We start from the raw sequence: 22784 nt of genomic DNA on the forward strand, positions 1-22784 counted from the left end.
AAGCCTGTAATCCCAGCACTTTGGGAGGCCGAGGCAGGTGGATCACGAGGTCAAGAGATCGAGACCATCCTGGTCAACGTGGTGAAACCCCGTCTCTACTAAAAATTACAAAAAATTAGCTGGGCATGGTGGCGTGTGCCTGTAATCCCAGCTACTCAGGAGGCTGAGGCAGGAGAATTGCCTGAACCCAGGAGGCGGAGGTTGCGGTGAGCAGAGATCGCGCCATTGCACTCCAGCCTGGGTAACAAGAGCAAAACTCCATCTCAAAAAAAAAAAAAAAAAAAGATAAAAGGGCCAGGCATGGTGGCTCATGCCTGTAATCCTAGCACCTTGGGAAGCAAAGGCGAGTGGATCACTTGAAGTCAGGAGTTCAAGATCAGCCTGGCCAACGTGGTGAAACCCCATCTCTACTGAAAACACACACACAAAATTGCTGGGCATGCTGCGAACGTCTCTAATCCCAGCTACTTGGGAGGCTGAGGCAGGAGAATCGCTTGACCCAGGAGGTGGAGGTTGTGTTTGCAGGAAAGCCAGGTCATGCCACTGCACTCCAGTCTGGATGACAGAGGAAGACTCTCAAACAAACAAACAAATAAAATTAAAATAAAATAAAATAAAATAAAAGGGCAATTTGTCAGCTCTTATCTCATTACTAAAATTGCTGACAGCTGATCATGAACCAAATAAACATTCATCAGCTCTCTCTCAAAATGATTCCCTAGGATTTCCTTTAATGCAGCTATCACCCCTTCTCCCTTATCATCTCTTACACTGTTGAGACAAATACTTGATTAAATAGAAAGTTAAAATAGTTTTCTGCCAATTTTTAGTTCAACTTTATTATGAATTTCAGTCATAGCTTTCAGAGGGAGTTCTCCATAGTGTCTTAGTCTATGTGTAAGATTCCACCCAAGTTGTTATTAACCTAAGAAAAAGGGTAAATTTTATACCCTGACTTTGGTATATAATACTAACAAAGGTTCTAAGAATAAGAACAAAAGGCTTTTCAAAGAAAGAGAGAAGGCTAAGGAACTAGGAACTATTCTAAAGGAAGACAAATGAAACTTGAATACAAATGTAACGGACGTTCCTAGACTAGCCTCTGGATTTAAAAAGGAAAAAAAAAAAGCTGCTGGATTGGGGTGTGGCAGCTATAAAGAACACTGGACAATCCAATCCAGTGTGAATATAGATTGCATATGTGTAAACGATAATAGTACTACATCAATGACAGGCTTGTACTATGTGTACATGGAAAGATAGGCTCGTTCTCAGGGAACAGATGCTGAAACATCCTGGGGTGAAGGGTTATACCTATAAACTACTCTCAAACTGTTTAGAAAAATTGCAAAATATCTACAATTGGTGAATCTAGGTGAAAGGTATAGTGGTGTTCATTTAACACATTTTTTTCTATAGATGTGAAACTTAAAAACTGAAAACTTGGGGATAATAATATGAACTTTAAGAGAGACTAGGCATTAAATTGTCTCAGGTATAACAACAGGTTTTGTTTTTAGAGTTCAGTCTTGCTCTGTCGCCCAGGCTGGACGCAGGGGTGTGACGACAGCACACCATAGGCTCCAACTCCTGGGCTCAAGCCATCATTCCACCTCAGCCTCCAAAGCAGCTGGGAATACAGGAACACAGCACCATGCCGAGCTAATTTTTTTTTTTTTTTTTTTTTTTTTTTAATTTTTGGTAGAGACGAGGTCTCGCTGTGTTTCCCAGGCTGGTTTTGAACTCCTGGCCTGAAGCAATCCTCCCTCCTGGCCCTCCCAAAGTGTTGAGATTACAATCATGAGCTACCACACCCAGCTTATAACACTATTATACTTATGTAAGATCGTGTCATTTTTTTTTTTTTTTTTTTTTTTTTTGAGACGGAGTTTCGCCCTTGTTACCCAGGCTGGAGTGCAATGGCACGATCTCGGCTCACCGCAACCTCCGCCTCCTGGGTTCAGGCAATTCTCCTGCCTCAGCCTCCTGAGTAGCTGGGATTACAGGCACGTGCCACCATGCCCAGCTAATTTTTTGCCCTTTTTAGTAGAGACGGGGTTTCACCATGTTGACCAGGATGGTCTCGATCTCTTGACCTCGTGATCCACCCGCCTCGGCCTCCCAAAGTGCTGGGATTACAGGCTTGAGCCACCGCGCCCGGCTAGATCGTGTCATTTTTAAAAGTTGCAGGCTTAAGTATTTAAAAGCAAAGCTTAACTATGTCTGCAACTTCCATAAAGATTCAGAAAAATTATAAACAAAAATAGAAACAGAAACTTACTACGGCCATTTTATTGTTTTCTGGTTGTTTTGTATAGATCATTTTGTTCTTTCTTCCTCTCTTGCTGTCTTCCTTCATGAATAATAAGTGATTTTCTCTACTGGTATTACTCAATTCCTTACTTTTTATCTTTTGTGTTAACTACTGTAGGATTTTGCTCTGTGGTTAACCATGAGTCTTACAAAAAAATTTCATAGTTACAACAAGTCATTTTAACCTGATAACTAATTTTGATTGCATTAAAAACCTACTTAGGCCCTGCCCATTCCACCCCCAATTTTAAATTTGGTGTCACAGTTTACACCTTAGTAACAATGTACAATATTCTACAAAAGTACTGAGAGGAGAATTTAAGTTTTTCACAACAAATTGGTTAACTATGTGAGGTAATGTATATGTCAAATACCTCAAACTAGCCTTTCCACAACATATGCATATTTCAAAACAATGTATTGTATACAATAAATATGCACTAAATTTTAGCCAGGCATGGTGGCTCATGCCTGTAATCCAAACAATTTGGGAGGCCAAGGCTGGAGGACCACTTGGGCCCAGGAGTTTGAGTTTGCAGTGACCTATGATTGTGCCACTGCACTCCAGCCTAGGTGACAGAGAAAGATCTTGTCTCAAAAAAATAAAATAAGTAAATAATTTATATTTGTCAAAAATATAGATACACACACACACACACATACACATGCACATCTACATGCATACTTACATACATACTAACTATAGCTCAAGTTTTATTAAAAAGGAAAGTGAAGAGAAGGGAAGACATGTGACCACCTTACCGCAGCATCAACATTAGCAGGTGAGTCTCCATTAGGGTCTGCCAGCATAGAAATGACACTAATCATGATGGTTTCCACAGTGTGGATAGGGAGCCAGCGTTCCTCTGGCTTTTCATAACCATACTTATCTTCCCCAGGCTCATGAAGAATAGAAATGCACACATCACCATTTTTATCAACTGCAAAATTAGAGAAGAGGGTTGTTTCATATACTGCTAATTTGGCTATACATAAAATATCAATTACAAATGTGATCCTGATTCACACAGTATCTTTATAAAACATGACATATACACAGAAGTTCATGTCTAAAAATGGAATGTGTTGACTTTTTAGGAAGACTATAGTATAGATTTTACCAAATACATAGGATCCATCTGACAAACCCAATAGGAATGTAAGCCATCTTTTTCATTTATGTAAAAAACATTAAAATATCTAGTATATAGATGGTTGGTACTTAACATTCACATGTCGTAAGTACGACATAATAAATGAATAAATGGCAACTACTGAATCAGTTCTTCATTTGCAGGAAGTACCAGCAACTGAGTTTCTAGGTAATGGTTTCTTAGTTTCCCACTAACTTACAGACTTAAATCAGTGATAGTCAAAGGCCCAGAGATTTTCCTAAGAAATGTATTTTTACAATCATATAAAGGCAAAAGTGTATTTTCTGGGAAAGACACATATTCAGTTCGCAAAACTAACATGCCATACTGCCAATGAAAACTCAACAACATATATGACATTCATGAGGCCTCCTTTCTATAAATACATTTAATTTAAAAAATCCTTATTTTTAGGAGACGTGTGCTGACACAACTGTTTAAGTGGTTCAGCAAAAGGTAAAATATTACTTATTGATTAAAAATAAAAAGGTCGTGCAGGGTAGCTCACGCCTGTAATTCCAGCACTTTGGGAGGCTGAGGAGGGTGGATCACTAGGTCAGGAGTTCGAGACCAGCCTGGCCAATATGGTGAAACCCTGTTTCTACTAAAAATACAAAAATTAGCCGGGTGTGGTGGCATGTGCCTGTAGTCCCAGCTACTCGGGAGGCTGGGGCAGAAGAATTGCTTAAGGGAGGGGAATTCCCCGGGAGGCAAAGGTTGCATCGAGTAGAATGTGACTCCAGCCTAAGTCACAGAATGAGACTCTGTCTTTAAAAAAAAAAAAAAAAAAAAAAAAAAGTCATTTATACATCATATAAATAATCCCTATTGTGAAACTAATCTTTTATGGTAACATTTATCCACTGTAATTTTTTTTTTTTTTTTTTTTTTTTTTTTTTGAGACGGAGTTTCGCTCTTGTTACCCAGGCTGGAGTGCAATGGCGCGATCTCGGCTCACCGCAACCTCTGCCTCCTGGGCTCAGGCAATTCTCCTGCCTCAGCCTCCTAAGTAGCTGGGATTACAGGCATGCGCCACCACGCCCAGCTAGTTTTTTTGTATTTTTAGTAGAGACGGGGTTTCACCATGTTGACCAGGATGGTCTCGATCTTTCGACCTCGTGATCCACCCACCTCGGCCTCCCAAAGTGCTGGGATTACAGGCTTGAGCCACCGCGCCCGGCCTGTAATTTTTTTTTTAAACATACTTTGAGGAGGAAATTTTTGAAAGGAATTTAAATAGTGACAATATTTATGTATATTTCATCTCTAACTTATTCTACATAGTCTAACAAATTTGTGAATAAATATAATTCTAAATCTTGTTTTTCATTTCATAACATCAATATTTACCCTGTTACAAACTCTGGGTAATCAGAATCAAAGTTTGTACATACCAGTCAATATCATTGCTCTCTTAATTCGACAAATACTTATTTTTTGGTGGTTTTTTGTTGTTGTTGCTTTGGTTTTTGAGACTGGGTCTCATTTTGTCACCCAAGCTGGAGTGTAGTGGTATGATCACAGCTCTGTGCAGCCTTGACCTCCCAGGCTCAAGTGATCCTCCTGCCTCAGCCCCCCGAATAGCTGGGACCATGGGCACATGACATGATGCTTGGCTAACCTTTTTTTTTCCATACAGATGGAGGTCTCACTATGTTGCTCAGGCTGGTCTCAAACTCCTGGGCTCTAGTGGTCCTCCCACCTTGGCTTCCCAAGTAGCTGGGACCACAGGCACATGGCACCATTCCTGGCTAAATTTTTTTTGTTCGGTAGAGATTTAGTCTTACTATGTTGCCAAGGGTGGTCTTGAACTCTCAGGATCCTCCCACGTCAGCCTCCCAAAGTGCTGGGATTACAGGCGACCAGCCATCAAATACTTTTTCGATGCCTACTGCATGCCAGGCACACATCTGACAGAGCTAAGTACAGCAGTGAATGTATGACAGACGAGGCCTGTGCCTTCAATGCTTTATGTATGAGTTTTTCTATAATTAAGTTTCCTCTTCCCAACCCACCCCTATGTGCTAGTAAAATCTATTAACTGAAATAGAACCAGGACAAGAAAAACATCAAAACTTGTAACACTACAAAGTTCAGCGTAAGAATTTCATAGAGTATTACTATTTTTACGATGTTTTCTGTACTTATTGTGTAATAAGGATTTTTTTCCAAGTCATTTTTCTTTAAAAACATACTATTAAGTGTGTGTACAGAATTCTACCCACAGCAATATAAGATTCATTTTCCTTTTACAAAACTTAAGTTATCACTAATCCGAGGATCTTTGTATTTTTAACCTTCTCATATCATTTTAAATAGTTTATTTTAGAATGAGAAGATTTTTAGGTTTAACACCTATTATCAAATTATGTTTTAAAGGATTGTATCAATTTATACTGCTATCAGCAATCTGAGATGACCACTGCATTGCTTCCTCAGGATGAACATTTTTCTTTATTGATACTGTTTAAATTTCATACATGACATCTGGTTTAATTCACTTTTCTAAATGCTTTTGGGGTGACAACTTTCCATGGATATAACCTGTATGTCTTTCCTCTTTTGTGAAATGTCTGTTCTTATCCGTTAGCCAGTCACATACTTAACGTTTACTTTTCTCTTGCCAAAATGTTTCTTAGTTTTCCCCCATTTAATTTCTGCCTTTTACTTTTTTCTTTCATTTCAATGTTCATTAGAGATGGCTTTGTTTTTCTGACACAGGACCCACTGAAGAATATTATATTGCAAGCAGCTGCCGTTTCTCTTTGGTCCTGTTTGTTCAGTCTTTCAGTGTTTATTACTTTTGAAAATAAAACATTTTTGTTCCTTACACCAAATAAGTGCTATTCACTACTTAAAAATCATTTGTAACTTTTTATTGCTTTTAGTGTTTTCTTCGACTTTGCTGTTTGGCATGAAGAAAATTCTATCATTTTCCCTGAAAACAGCTAGCCTATAGTCTCAACACCAACTACTCAAAACACAGTTTAGTTTTTATCTTAAAACTAAGCTACCTGAGTTGAGTGTGGTGGCTCGTGCCTATAATCCCAGCACTCTGGGAGCCTGAGGCGGGTGGATCACCTGAGGCCAGGAGTTCAAAACCAGCCTGGCCAACATGGTAAAACGCCATCTCTACTAAAAATACAAAAATTAGCCAGGCACGTGCCTATAATCCCACCTACTCGGGAGGCTGAGGCAGGTTGAATTGCTTGAACCTGCGAGGCGGAGGTTGTTGCAGTAAGCCACTGCACTGCCGCCTGGGCAATAGAGTTAAGACTCTTTAAAAAACAACAAGAAGAAAAACAAAACACAAAAACACCCACAAAAGCTAAGCTACCTAAACAGTACATACACTTCTAGCTAGCTCCTTTTTCTTGAGGCCATGCATCTAAAGTTCTGAAAACCCGATTTACCCTTATCTTCTCTGTTTACTTACCACAACTGTGTCATGAGTGGTCTGGATGACGTATTTATTTTCCTGGGTACCTTTATCTAACTGGAGTCACCCCTCGGGACCAAGACAACTCATACTACACCAACCCTTTGCCAGATACATTTTCCTCCCTGGCATCTGTGGTGCTCTTGTTTTTCCCTGGTTCTTGAGCCATTCACTCAGTTACTTTCCATTTTCATCTTCCTCAATCTGACTTTTGATGTAATTCTAATCTCCAACATTAATTATATTCTCCCTAGATAAGTTAGCTCATTCATTATCATGTTATCTATCATCGTGATACAGTAACTTCCAAGGCCCTTAAGCTCATTGCTCAACCCTGAACTGGTTTTATCTAATTATCTAACTGGATGCAGCAAGTATACCTCAAGAAAAACTGAATATATGTAAGATCACACAAAACTATTTCCCCTATAATAATTTTATAACATCTCTATAATTCACCTACTGTACAATTTACCTATTTGAAGAGCACAATTTAATGGTTTATGTCTAGTATGTCTATAAGAGTTGTACAGCAATACCACAATCAATTTTAGAATTTTTTTTCACCCTACAGTGAAACTCAGGTACCAGTTACCAACCATTTCTCAATCCCCCACCTCCCCTCCAGCAGCAGGGAACCACTAACCTACTTCCGGTCTCTATGGATTTGCCTATTCTTGACATTTCATACAAAGGGAATCACATGCTGTGTCACCTTTAACTTCTGACTTGGTTCTCGTAGTATAATCTTTCCAAAGTTCGTCTATGTGGTAGCATGTACTTCATTTCCTACCTTCCTTAAGAAAACAGTATCATATAATTCATTTCTTTTTATTGCCAAATACGTAATATTCTGTTCTATGGATCCACATTTTGTTTTTCTATTTATCAACTGATAGACACTTGGGTCGTTTCCACTTTTTGGTGGCTATGAATAATAAGTGCTGCTGTGAACACTCACCTTCAAGTTTTTTCTGGACATGTGTTTTTTATTTTCTTGGCTAGGTGCCTAGGACTGGGATTGCTGGGTCATGGTAACTATGCTTAACCTTTTGAGGAACTGCCAGACTCTCTTCCAAACACCCGCACCTTTATCTTCTTGCCAGTAGTGCATGAGAGTTCTAATTTCTCTACTTCCTCATTGACACTTGTTATTATCTTTTTTATTATAGGAATCCTAGTCGGTAAAAAGTGGTATTTCGTTATGATTTTCACTCTATAATTATTTTTGTAAACAGCCAGTCAATCCTAAATTCTTACTTCTCCATTACCATCCACCTCTGACAGTCAAGTCTAAGTAAATTGCGCTTCCTGTGATACTATTCTTAGTTCAAGCTTTTATTGTTTTTTACTCAAATTACTACTAAAATGCTCTACCTCATGGCTATCTGATTGAGCACCTGACTTCCCCCTTCCAATCATCCACGAGTATAATCTTTCAATAAGGAAAATTAAGAGAAACCTATTACATAGCTTGCTTTTTTTTTTTTTTTTTTGAGATAGAGTTTCACTGCTGTTACCCAGGCTGGAGTGCAATGGCGCAATCTCGGCTCACTGCAACCTCCTCCTCCTGGGTTCAGGCAATTCTCCGGCCTCAGCCTCCTGAGTAGCTGGGATTACAGGCATGCGCCACCATGCCCAGCTAATTTTTTGTATTTTTAGTAGAGATGGGGTTTCACCACATTGACCAGGATGGTCTCAATCTCTTGACCTCGTGATCCACCCGCCTCGGCCTCCCGAAGTGCTGGGATTACAGGCTTGAGCCACCGCACCTGGCCTACATAGCTTTTTTATTTTTTGTCATTTTCTCTTTTTGTCATGACAACCTACTATTATGTACAGCTTTAAAAATCATTAATTAAATGAGTGTTCACAGCCTAAAGAAGGAAGTTCAAGCCAAGCATCATCTTCCTCAAAATTCCATCCAAGGCTGAGTGCAGTAGTTCAAGTCTGTAATTCCAGCACTTTGGGAGGCTGAGGCAGGCTGATGACTTGAGGTCAGGAGTTTGAGACTTGAGGTCAGGAGTATTGGTCAGCCTGGCCAATATGGTGAAAACTTGTCTTTATTAAAAAGACAAACATGAGCCAGGTGTGGTGGTAGATGCCTGTAATGCCAGCTACTCAGGAGGCCGAGGCAGGAGAATCAACTGAACCCAGGAGGTACAGGGTGCAGTAAGCCAGGGTCGTGCCACTGCACTCAGCCTCGATGACAGAGTGAGACTCTGTCTCAAAAAAAAAAAAAAAGAAAAAGAAAAAGATAAGAAAGAGAAAAATAAAAAGTCTCTTCAACCTTAAAACGAAACACAACACCATTTTAGCAGTAGTCCTCCTAAACTACTACTGATTGCTATCTTTCTTCTTACCAGAAGGGAAGTCCCATGTACTTGCTTACATATATGCTTTCATTTAATTTTCACAGATAGAAAACATAGGCCTCGCGTGACAGCTCATGCCTGTAATCCCAGCACTTTGGGAGACCAAGGTGGGCAGATCGCTTGCACCCAGGAGTTCAGGACCAGCCTGTGCAACAACATGATGAAATCCCATCTTTACAAAGAAAAACAAAAACAAATTATCTGGGTGTGGTGGTGCATCCCTGTCATCCCAGCTGCTTGATCACTTGAGCCCAGGAGGTCAAGACTACAGTGAGCTGTGATCATGCCATTGCACTGCAGCCTAGGTGGCAGGGTGAGACCCTGTCTTAGAAAAAAAGGACAGGACAGGACAGGATAGGATAGGACAGGACAGGACAGGACAGAAGGAAAGGAAAGGAAAAGAAAAAAGAAAAGGAAAGGAAAGAGGAAAGGAAAGGAAGGAGCGAGGGAGGGAGGGAAAGAGAAAACGAGTTAGGCAGGCAGGCAGGCAGGCAGGCAGGCAAGGTAGCTTAAGGCTCCAAGAAGTTTTGCCTAGAGCTACACAGCTAATTTGTGGTGAAGCCAACATTCAAGTCTTTGTCCCATCTTCTTTGTAAATAGGTGCCTATTATAATCAAGTAATGCAAGTGAAGGTAGAATAAATGCCAAAAGCCTAGGAAGAAACAGACGAAAGGTCAAAGTACCAGAGCCAAGTGTCACCCATTCATGCATCCACGCATCATGCAGGGCTGCCGCTAACGCGCTCTGCCACAAACTGTCAGAGACGGTTTCCCCTTCTTCCTGACATGAAAAATAACTATCTTTTACAATCACTGCTGCCTCATATACAGCACTAAAATATGCTAAGCCCCCTGGCTCCCAGTAGCTTTCCAGGTGCCAGTCCCAGTCTCACATATGTCTGTCTGTTTTCCAGCCTTGGCTTCTATGACATACTCCATACCCTTCTGATAGATTCTTGTTTAACTTCATTCAATCATTCATTACTGTCTCACTGATTCCAGCTTAAACTAATATATGTGTTTCTATTCCCTGCACCCAGAAATCTTGATGAGAAGCAAAATGCAAATGAGTATAATAGCCTAAAGAGACAACCCTGATTACATAGTCAAAATAATTAGAAATCTCTGCAAGTTCTATCATACAAAACAAAGCCAAAAGTTCAGAGACTGTTTTAAAAATAAAGCTTATCTAGCCTAGCCTTTGGGGATTTTATTTTACTTTATAAAAATAGAGAATTTTTTTTTTTTAATTTTTAAATGAGACACAGGGTTTTATTGGGGGCTTACACATAGGGGAGAGAGTCCAGTGGCAGCTGCCCAGGCAGGAGAACTGCCATAATGTGGATTTGAAATGGTTGCTCTTCTTTAAGTAAAAAAAAGTCAATGTCATTGCTACATGCGCAGCCACACTAGATGCTTTCCAGGCTTAAAAAATATAATAAAAATGTCGTTTCCCATGATGTTGTCAGTAACCTTATACCTAAGAATATACATAGAAATTAAGAGTTGTCCATAGTATAAAAATAATATGAAAAAATATAAATTACAAATCCAGGTTTCCTAATTTCTGTGTACTTTGTAATAGCCAGTGAATCATCTAATACCTTGGTAATTATCCCCTCAATTACAGGAGCTCTACTGATGTTATCGCACTCAGTAATCTTGCCTCTGGTTCAAAATATGAGTCTCAAACCAAGCTGGAAACTAATAAATAAAAAATAACTTCTTCCACATGATCTCTATTTTGCCTTCTCTCTCTCTCTTTTTTAAGACAGTCTCACTCTATTGCCCAGGCTGGAGTGCAGCGGTGCAATCTCGGCTCACTGCAACCTGTGCCTCCCAGGTTCAAGTGATTCTTATGCCTCAGCCTCCCAAGTAGCTGGGATTAAGGTAGGCACCACCATGCCCAACTAATTTTTTTTATTTTTAGTAGAGACGGGGTTTCACCGGGTTGGCCAGGCTAGTCTCCAACTCCTGACCTCAAGAGATCCGCCTGTCCGGCCTTCCAAAGTGCTGGTGTTACAGGTGTGAGCCACTGCACCTGGCCTCTCCTTCTCTTTTAAAGGTTTTAGTATGCAACCATGTGCACAATGAACACAGTACAAAAATGCCAAAGCAATTTCACTGAGAAATAGATCTTATTGACCTTGAACACTTCAATGACAGGCCATCGTATTTGCAAATGTAAAAGTAAAACTAGATAAACTTACCATTTGGGTGCCAGATTTCTGTAATGAATTTCATTTTAGGAGGCCGGAGGGGATAATCTTTTGGGAAAGTGAGATGAGCCTTAAAAACACCACCTTCACTGGAAAAAAGAACAAGAACAAGTTCTTGCCTGTAAGTTCCTGCTTGTAAGTAGAGAATCATTAAAACCAACATAAAACAAGGGTGCCAGCGCTAACACCAAAAATGAAGTAAACAAATCATCTGGATTCACCACAGGCAGTTAACTTATTCAAATAACTAGTTTAATAAACTGTCACAGCTATCACTTTAAACTCTCAAGAGAGCTAGTAAAATGGAAGAAATCATCTGCTAAAAAGACATTCAGATCAGATCACATTACCGCTATACTATAAACCCATCACTTCCCAATGCACTTAAAAGAAAATTCAGAAGGTTTAACATCACTAGTTTCTCTATGCTGATTTCAAACTATCATTCCTCTCTGTTCTAGCCAGTCTTCTTTCTGTTCCTCAAACATATCTCATCTTTTTCATCTCAAAACTTAGGCTCAGTTTTTGTACCTTGTCTAGGAACAGGTAGGTATACTGCCTCCATCTGTCCATTTATTCATTTAATCATTTATCAAATATTTATTCAGCATTTATGAGTCAAACTCTAGGGGTACAGCAGCGAAAAGAATCTCAAGGAGTTTATATTTTAATGACCTTCCAGAACAGCACTGTGAAACAGAACTGTAACACTGGAAATGTTCTGTATTTGAGCTGTCCAATAATGTAGCCACCAGCCACTTGAAATATGGCTTATGACTATTTTAGACAATGCATTTCCAGATCACTGACATTTAATTAGTAATTGTTCTTCAGGAATCGTCAAAAGAACAATACAATAAGTTGTATACATTAATTAAAACCAAAGAGGTTAGGTCAGCCTTACTGGGCAAAAACATTAAATTCCTGTCTTGTGGCCTTGGTACTAAATGGTGCCTCTACTAGAAATACCTTTCTCCCTTTCTCTTCTGATTATCATTCAGCACTCAGCTTAAATATTACCTTTTTCTAAATCTTTCTAAAGGTTTTGACTAAAATCTAAACTAGCCACCAGATCCCCTCTGGTACACTGACCTCTTTTTTAAATTTATTTTTTTACTTTTCTTCTTACCTAGGAATTGCTTGAGATGATCTCCTTAAATTTCTTTTTTGCAATACCATTTCTAATTCTTCTACTGTTCAATGTGTCCAACCATTAGAGGCATGACTGTGGTTGTTTCAGATTAGTGAGAAAAGAAATTCTCAGCTCATTAAATGGTTTTCATTCATTGAACAAATGCACATTGTTTACCAAGTTACTCTAACCATTGGTCTACATAAAAGGAGAGAACAAAGCATCGGAGAGCACTGTGGAGCTTACCATGTTAGTGGCAGAAGGAAAATATCCACCAGGAAAAATATCAGTACTAAGTACGGTCATGGAATGATATGGGGAATCTATTGTTAATTTTTTTTTTTTTTTTTTTGAGACGGAGTTTCACTCTTGTTACCCAGGCTGGAGTGCAATGGCGCGATCTCGGCTCACTGCAACCTCCGCCTCCTGGGTTCAGGCAATTCTCCTGCCTCAGCCTCCTGAGTAGCTGGGATTACAGGCATGCGCCACCATGCCCAGCTAATGTTTTGTATTTTTAGTAGAGACAGGGTTTCACCATGTTGACCAGGATGGTCTCGATCTCTTGACCTTGTGATCCACCCGCCTCGGCCTCCCAAAGTGCTGGGATTATAGGCTTGAGCCACCGCACCCGGCTATTGTTAAATTTTTTAAAGCAGGTATTTCTAAAATAATCTCATTTGTCTTTAAAGAAACAGTGGGAGCCAGATGCAGTGGCTCACGCCTGTAATCCCAGCACTTTAAGAGGCCAAGGCGGGCAGACTAAGAGTTCAAGAGACTGAGGCCAACCTGGCCAATATGGTGACACCCCATATCTGTACTAAAAGTACTAAAATTAGCTGGGCATAGTGGCGAGAGCCTGTAGTCCCAGTTACTCAGAGGCAGAAGCAGAAGAATGGCTTGAACCTAGGAGACAGAGGTTGCAGTGAGCGGAGATCGTGCCACTGTACTCCAGCCTAGAGACAGAATGAGACTCCATCTCAAAAAAAAAAAAAAAAGAAAAGAAAAAAGAAAAGAAAAAGAAAAAGAAAAAGAAAAACCTGGGAGGCCAGGCATGGTGGCTCATGCCTGTAATTCTAGCTACTCAGGAGGCTGAGGTGGAAAGGATCCCTTCAGCCCAGGAAGTCGGATGCTTCAGAGAGCTGTGATTGTGCCACTGCATAGCACTCTAGCCTGGGAAACAGAGTGGGACCCTTTCTCAAAAAAAAAAAAAAAAAAACGGAGGAGGGAGAAGAGGAGGTAAGGAAGGGAAAGGAGGCGAAGGGTAAGCAGAAGCGGAAAGGAAAGGGAAAAGGAGAAAGAAAGGGGGCAGGGGAGAGATGAGGAGGGGAGGTGAAAGGGAAGAGGAGGGGAAAGAAAAGGGAAAGAAAGTAGGGGAATGTTTGTATACACATAGAAAAATGTCCGGAAACAGGACATCAATATCTAACAACAGTTAACGAACAATAGTGTCGTGTTATGAGATCTTTTCCTCGCTGATCTGCTCATTTTAAAACAGCTTGAACTGTTCACAAGCAAGTATGAATTTTTACTGTTTTTCCTGAACATGGGGGAGGTGCAGCTTAAGTTTAAAAAAGAGACAGATTATTAACACCAAACACTTCTGAATAACACTTCTGAAATGCCACGGGACTCAGAGTATAAAAAGTCAGTGACCTTGATAATCCGATTTTTTTTTAGTAAAAAGGAATAGAAAAAAGACTGTAAAGGATTATTGAATAGGGTAGTAAAGTACTTACGCATAATAAATGGGACAATTTATACCAAAAGCTTAACAGCTGAAGATAGTAACTAGATGGAGAAACTGTACAAATCAAAATTTTTAAAAGAGATATTCAGAAGATGCGAAAAATTAAGAAATGTTAGCCCAGCTTAGGGCCTTCCTTTCCATAATTTAGGAGGTCATCTATTGAAGGGAAAACATGAAGACTTGAGGGAAGAGAGGCTGGAACAGCTGCTGTGAAGAGTGGATTACACGATATACGAGTAAGAGTTAAGTCTCTATCTTCTCATCCTGTTACTCTGTGTGAGTTAGTGCCTACATGGGTGTTAGGATATACTGATTATATGGACTCATTTTTCAAACAGGGCTGCAAAAGCAATTTAATGCATCACTAGCAAAGTTTTTTTGTTAACAAAAATAGAAAACATTAGAGTGTATTATCACAAATGGTTTCGCTTATATAATCTACATGTGTTTTATTCACTCATCTACATACACGTAAGTATGCACCGGGTCATGATGTAAAGTATTTCTAATTATGGGTTTGAAAGCCGCAAACAGAAAACAGCAAAATGTGGTGGCACACACCTGTAGTCCCAGCTGCTTGGGAGGCTGAGGTAGAACTGTTTGAACCTGGGAGGTGGAGGTTGCAGTGAGCCAGGACTGTGCCACTGCACTCCAGCCTGGGCAACAGAGTGAGACTCTGTCTCCAAAAAAAAAAAAAAGAGAGTCTATGTAAAAGGACCTGAAAGCCAGTGCCACAAAGCCCCTGCACTTGATCCCACGGCAGCCACACACCACTTGATTCCTTGACAACATTAAGTCGACTTTCCCATGTCACTTACTCTTGATTGGTTAGATTCAGTCAAAAGCTTAACAATAGCTGTCTGGAATCCTCATCATGAAAAACCGCCTTAGACCTTCTAAATTGTTTTCAGTCTCTAAAATGTCAACCAAATTCACCTAAGAGGGTAGCTCTAAAGATATAAAGCACACAATTTTCACTCTACTTGAAAATGCCCTCTCCTACTCTGAAGCAACCATGCTATTTCTGATAGGGTTTCTCCTGTCTGTGGACCCCTCTTCTTCTATTTTACCTGTGGAAATTCTGCTTGCTTTTTTTTTAATGCTTAACTCAACAGTACTCAACTTATGCATGCAAACTTTTGCCAATCAGCCAAGTTAGCAAAGAGGAAGCCCAAAACCCATGAAGTACAACAACACTGTAGGCTAAATATTAACATGTCACACATTCACTATTTTTCAAATATAAAAAGATGTGATTGTGGCTGGGCATGGTGGCTCACACCCGTATTCACAGCACATTGGGAGGCTAAGGCGGGCAGATCCCTTGAGGTCAGGAATTTAAGAACAACCAGACCAACATGGTGAAACCTCGACTTTACTAAAAATGTAAAAGTTAGCCAGGCGATCTACTCAGGAAGCTGAAGCAGGAGAATGGCTTAAGCCTGGGAGGCAGAGGTCGCAATAAGCTGAGATCACACCACTGCCACTCTAGCCTGGGCCACAAAGCGAGACTCCATCTCAAAAAAAAAAAAAAGAAAAGAAAAAGAAAGAAAGCATCGATGAATTCAAAGTATCTTCCCTTTAATTACATATTATCTTCATCACAGATACTGTAGTACAATTACTACCATGATACTAAAAAGAGAGATATGGAGGCTAGGCACGGTGGCTCATGCTTGTAATCCCAGCACTTTAGGAGGCTTAGGCGGGTGGAGGTCAGGAGTTCGAAACCAGTCTGGCCAAGATGGTGAAGCCCTGGCTCTACTAAAAACTACAAAAATTAGCTGAGTGCGGTGGTAGGTGCCTGCATTCCCAGCTACTTGGGAGGCTGAGGCAGAATTGCTTGAACCCAGGTGGCAGAGGTTGCAGTGAGCCGAGATCGCACCACTGCACTCCAGCCTGGAGGACAGAATGAGAGTCTGTCTCAAAAAATGAAAAAAAGAGGTATGTAGCTGGCAGTTTCACATTTGAAAGAGTTGAAAAACCCAGGCCTAGTTCAAGTTTCTTCCATGAGGCCTCCCTTACTGTTTTTGTGTTAAATTACAAAAATCTTTCAAGGATCCAATCCTATGCCATTCTGCCATATTTATTTTATTTAAATGATGTACTGTATGCTGTCATCTGAAATGTGGTCAATATTAATCTATTAATCTATATTCCTGTTGCACCTGTGTCTTGTCCATTCATTGTATCTGCCCCAGTTCACTATCTTTTATTCTTATATTCTTATAGTTGGAGTCAGGTGATCACTGCCTTGGCTATGCTCTGCAGGTGCCGCTTTCTGCTGGGTCCCGGAGTTGTCACACCCCTTGGGCCTCTCGGTCTCCCACGGGGACAATGAAGGAGAAGAATGAGAAAGTTTGGGTGATGCTGGCCCTCTGGGGCCTCCAGTCCCCTGGCAACAACTTCGGATTCTGTTATTGATGTGCTTCATTGGCTTTGGCAGCTATTTTTGCTATGATAATCCTGCTGTCCTTCAGACTCAGGATAAACAGGATATGCAGGTGAATACCGTGAAATTCATGCTGCTATATGCCTGATATTCTTGGCCCAATGTAGTTTTGTTATTCCTTTGGTGGCTTTAAAAAAAAAAAAAAAGACTGAGTATTTGGAATATGATGGGACACAATTATTTTTAGCTGCTTTATTTGCACTGGACAGGTTGTTTTTGTTCTGGGTGGAATACTTAATGGTTTTTGGCTGATGGAATTTCAAAGTTTTGTATTTGGGATTGGTGGGGAGTGCTTGGCAGCTGCCCAGAATACATATGCTGTGAGCTGGTTTAAAGACAAGGAATTAAACCTGGTGTTTGGACTCCAACAATTTTGCATGGCTAGAATTGGAAGTACAGTAACATGACTTCATGAGCTGCCTGTATTCTAACACTGAAGCTTCATTGGGGTCTGCTGGCCACACAACCCTTGGGGTCACACTTAGAATTGGGAGTGTGACATATATTCTTTCACTAATCTGTGCCTTCCTTGGCTCTTGCTTACTTAGATCACAGAGCAAAGAGAACCCTTCATAAAGAGCAAAAAAAAAAAAAAAAAAAAAAACCAAAACAGTTGAAATTTTAAAATTAACTGATGTAAAGGATTTCTCCTTACTCCTGGGGCTCATATTTATGATCTGTGTCTGCTATTCTGTTGCCAAGTTCCCTTTACTGGACTTGGGAAAGTTTTCTTTACAGAGAAATTTGAATTTTCTACCCAGGAATCAAGTGCAATTAACAGTGTTGTATATGTCCTATCAGCTGCCATGTCAAAGTGTTTGGGCTCCTGGTAGGTGAAACAGGGAAGAACACCATCTGGGTTCTGTATGTGGTGTAGCCACTCTTGTGTCCCACATGGTGCTGGCCTTTACAATGTGGAACCCTGGGGTTGCTTGTGTGTCTTCTGGGAATCTTCTGTTCATTGCCTGCCTGCGCATTATGGCCAACAGCGGCATCTGTAGTTCCTGAACATCAGCTGGGAACCGCACGTGGCTTCACGCAGTTCATTCAGAATCTTGGGTTGGCCATCATTTCCGTCATTGCTGGCATGATACTGGATATGTGGGGATATATGTTTTTAGAAGTTTTCTTCATTGCCTGTGTTTCTCTGTCATTTTTATATGTGGTCTTATTCATTTTGTGAATCATGCCCAGAGTGGGAACCTAAATTATTCCACAAGACAAGGGGAAGAAATAAAACTTTGCCATACTTAATAAGTTTATACTCTAAGAATGTTATGGAAAAAAAGAGCAAAAATAAATTTAAAAAAATAAGTTTAAGTGACTGTGTCATGAGAATGGCTTTGCACATCATTGGTTTGAAATCCTCCATTTAAAAACTTTATAGACATTAGAAAAAATAATGAAATGGCAAGTTAGATTTATAGCCAAATATACCTATTTCAAAGTGTATCTGTGTGGACTATTTTAGCCTGTGTCTTTTCTTTGTGTGTTGCTGAAGAATTCTACTTTCAATAAGCCAATTAACAATGAAAGGTTTAGAAAATTGCTCTGGAACAACCAGATGAACTTCAGAAAGAACAGTGAAAAAAGAAAAATATTGGAGCTTCTGTTGAGATCATCTTCATTAAGTGTGTATCTTAGGGATACAGCCTTTTCTTTACAGCAGAAAAAAACAATGGCATTGCCACAGGCATTCCCTTTCGTGGCAGGGCATGATGCTAGAAAACACCTGATGATATTTTTATGAAGGCTCTTTCTACTCACAGGCAGTAGCTTGCGCTCTACTCTGTAGTTATGTGGACTGCTGAGCAGTGACCCTTTTGAATTGATTTCTGTTACTAAGGACCCTAATCTCTTAGGGACACAATACCATAGTACAAACTTTCAGTACAGTTTTTCAAATAGTCTAATTAATTACGACAAAGTGTCCCTCAAATTATAATTGACTGTTTACAAAGATAAATAACAAAACCACAAAAGGGGAAAAAAATAAGATATTTGTTTCTTTTTTTTTTTTTTTTTTGGTTATTATAAGCAATAGAACATTGAGCATTGAGAACACTTCCTAAGCATAGGGTGTTTACCCTAGAAACAAAACTGCTAAGACCAAATTGAAGTAATTGTTCAAAGTCACTCAGCTAAGAAGAGTGGAAGAGGTAGGGAGCTAACCAGGGCAGTCCCCGGAGTCCATGGCCTTCAACACCGCAAGATAAACGGTGTGGCATTACCACGGACCATTCCACTTCTAAGCAGTGTAGGCACTAGGTTCATTCCCTCCAGAATTTCATTACAGAACAGATGGCTTCTGCCTCTACATCTTACACAGGACTGCAAAATAATTTTGTAACAGGAATGGAATTTTGCAACTGCAAAGGAATGTAATTCAGAGTTTTGGTTAACTGACTCTTCGTTTTCTATATCCACTCAAGGTAAGGGAATACTACAAAACACATAATCTTAAGATTCTGCAAATTCTTCACACCACTGCCAGCGGTTAAAAACAAAATAAATAAAGCATACTCCTTGAACAGACCAGCCGCTAGTGATGAAAGGAAAAGAGAGATAAAAGAAGTTATACAGTCACCATTAATACAAATTTATAAAATGTTATAATCATCCAGTGATATCCAGGTTTCTTAAACTTTCTGAGTTTTTCTGTTTATTTGTTTAAGACAGGGTCTAGCTCTGTTGCCCAAGCTGGAGAAAAGAGCACGATCTTGGCTCACTGCAGCCTTCACCTCCTAGGCTCAAGTGATCCTCCCACCTCAGCCTCCTGACTGCAGGCATGTGCCAACATGGCTGACTTACTTATTTTTTTTGTAGAGACAGGGTTTCGCCATATTGTCCAAGCTGGTCTTGAACTTCTGAGCTCAAGTGATCCGCCCTCAGCCTCCCAAAGTGCTGGGATTATAGATGTGAGCCACTGTGCCCAACCTAAACCTTTTTAAAAACCTCTTGCCACTTCTATCTGAAATTTTAATTTCTGTGGATATGAGTGGCTATCCATACTGCTTGATAATCAGTTTGAAAATAGTGGGTATACCACCCCAGTTTCAGAATGTACATTTCACATTTCTGAGAAAGACCTTAAAGACTACTGTAAGGGAAAGACACATTAATGAAAATAAAAAGATGAGTATGACTGAATTAAGACTTGTGGTAACTATAGGAGTCCTGAAGTAACTCTTGTATGTAGTAGCTTTCAGTTACATAAACTGAAAACAGTGTTGAGTGCCGCCTAGTGACTAAACGAGGGCTAATGATGGCAGAGCGAGAAAAATCACACCAGCTTTTACAGAACTCTGGTACAGTATTACTTCTATTATCTAATTATACAGCCGTGAATTAATCACTTAGGTTTGGGTACCATCTGAGCCTACACTAATTCATTTTCAATCCTATAACACACACCCCCATTCCAAGCCTCTCTTTCCCTTCACAGGCAGTTATTTATACATAAGGTCTGTATATCCACTCCCAGCAGTGCACTTCAGTCAGCTCCAAGATGGCCTCTCCTCTCTCCATTCCACTGAAATAACTACAAGAACATCACTACTTCTTGTTAAGACAACACATACTTTCTAGGCATTCTATGAAGTACTTGATTGTTGGCAGCATTTGAAAAGGCCTTTCTCACAAGCCTTTCTTCATTACCCTGTGCCTTCCTTTGCCTTCCTCAGGTCCCGCCCTAGGAGCATGCTTTCTCTTTCCTGCGCAAAGGCTACTGATCTCAGAAAGGCACAGTCCAGAAGTGACCACCAGTTTTCCTGGCAGCATGTACACACTCCAGAGGAGCTGCCAGAAATATTACGGTGATTCATGTCTCAATTCAACAGCTAACACTTTTAAAAATGTATATCAAGGCCGGGCACGGTGGCTCACACCTGTAATCCCAGCACTTTGGGAGGCCGAGGCGGGTGGATCACGAGGTCAACAGATCGAGACCATCCTGGTCAACGTGGTGAAACCCCGTCTCTACTGAAAATACAAAAAAAGTAGCTGGGCATGGTGGCGCATGTCTGTAATCCCAGCTACTCAGGAGGCTGAGGCAGGAGAATTGCCTGAACCCAGGAGGCGGAGGTTGCGTTGAGCCGAGATCGTGCCATTGCACTCCAGCCTGGGTAACGAGCAAAACTCCGTCTCAAAAAAAAAAAAAAATGTATACCAAACACCAGAAATGGGTTTTTATTAGTGAAAACAAAAAGTGGTTCTCTTTGGTGGAGCTGGAGGTATAAAACATACAGTCAGTTATGTGAGGCTTTACAATAGGATTATGATCTGAGAAAGTCCTGGGGGGATTCTGTAGATCACAGAGTGAACATACACAAGCCTGTAAGATATGGCCTACTTACACACCTAGACTTTATGATATAGCCTATTGCTCCTAGGCTGTAAACCTGTATACTGTAGGCAATTGTAACACAATGGTAAGTATTTGGATATCTAATCCTGAGAGGTCAGGAGTTTGAGATCAACCTGGTCAACATGGTAAAACGCTGTCTCTACTAAAAATACAAAAATTAGCCAGGCATGGTGGTGGGAACCTGTAATCCCAGCTACTTGGGAGGCTAAAGCAGGAGAATCACTTGAATCAGGTCGGGGTGGGGGGTGGGGGGGATGGAGGGGACAGAGGTTGCAGTGAGCCAAGACCATGTCACTGCACCCCAGACTGAGGGACAGAGTGAGACTCCATCTCCAAAAAAAAAATTCAATGAGGCCCTTAGAATTGAGTTCCAATCTGGATTCCTAACCAATGCCCCATACAGACATCTGTTTTGCAGAGTTTTTCTTGTTTTCATGTACATAATACAAGGGTAACCAGATTCTGTCACTGAAATGCTGCTGTGTCTTCACTGGGCTCACATCCCAGGTGTGATAAGTGCTAAGGATTTGGCTGCATCAAACATCTTTTGGTGAAAAAATTGTCAATAATTTTGCTTTCAAATAACAGTAAGGTTACAAAGAAACATAAGACGATCTTCAATGGCTACTGATATCTGTCAAAAACCTTAATCATGTGGGGTGACAAAATTTAGTTATCTCAGTTTGTAAAACTTATCAATGCAAACTGATGGTAGCATCAGGAAACACAATAGCAAAAATTCTGACTGGCAATAGTTACCACACACACCAATGTCCACAGTATGGCTCAACTCTGTATGTATCAGCCTGGTCTGGCATAGAAATAGCTCCAAATCTTCTTTTCCATCAGCGGTTTTCTGTGGAGGAAGAGCTACAAACGTAGAAAACCTAAAAACAACTACTTGACCATCACCAATAAAAGGTTGGACGCATCCAAATCCTTATCCACTTAGCACCACTGAGATCACGGCTGAGGGAGGAAGTCTAGTCCAGACATGAAGAAACTCAGATTCTAGATCTGTCCCTGTCACTCAGTTATATGGCTTTGAGAAGCCCACTTCATTTTTTCCCCCAATACCTCAACTGCTATAAAAAACACAGAAACTTGTACCAGTCACCAATGTAAGCAAGTCTTGATGCCTCTTACAAAACAATACATGTTAGTAAATTTAAGTTAGTTTGCAAACACTTAGAGCAGAAAAGAAGACTGTAGTCTTTGCATCTAGAAATGTGCTACACAAAGTATTTTTAAAATTCTACCTCTCTTCTTCTACTGTTCTTGAATACCACTATATTGTTGTCTATCTTTAAGTCACTGGTTTAACAATTAATACCCAGTCAATAGATTATCATATAGTCTAAAAATAACTTTCAATAAATTAGGAGAAATTGACCATTAGTTTAGTTTAGGATAAGAACACCTAGATTCTAACCAGTATTCAGTAGGGACCCAATTAGAGAACCACAAAAATAATCAATCTTAAAAATTCTCCTTAGCCTTCTTAAAACATCGATGTGTATAATACATTCTCTATAAAAACGTCCGAAAAACACATAATTCTCCTGCCTCCTGAGTTCAAGTGATTCTC

General features: G+C 40.2%; 1 protein-coding gene and 1 pseudogene across 3 annotated transcripts in view; one reads left to right on the forward strand and one right to left on the reverse strand.

Moving 5' to 3' along the window:
* The window catches only part of UBE2G1 (ubiquitin conjugating enzyme E2 G1), a 103058-nt gene that overhangs the window by 16751 nt on the left and 63523 nt on the right, over positions 1-22784 (reverse strand). For 2 of the 3 annotated variants that reach the window (XM_074388377.1, XM_074388378.1), the window contains exons 4-5: positions 11491-11583; positions 3076-3254 (exon numbers count right to left, since the gene is read on the reverse strand). In XM_074388377.1, coding sequence (XP_074244478.1) covers positions 3076-3254; positions 11491-11583 — 272 coding nt within the window. Of the gene's footprint in view, positions 1-3075; positions 3255-11490; positions 11589-22784 lie in introns of all 3 variants that reach the window. The other variant, XM_039476665.2, reaches the window with a different exon arrangement.
* Positions 16410-18405, forward strand: LOC104652181 (lysosomal dipeptide transporter MFSD1 pseudogene; annotated as a pseudogene).

This window comes from Saimiri boliviensis, chromosome 17 (assembly GCF_048565385.1).
Source record: "Saimiri boliviensis isolate mSaiBol1 chromosome 17, mSaiBol1.pri, whole genome shotgun sequence".
NCBI classification, from domain to species: domain Eukaryota; kingdom Metazoa; phylum Chordata; class Mammalia; order Primates; family Cebidae; genus Saimiri; species Saimiri boliviensis.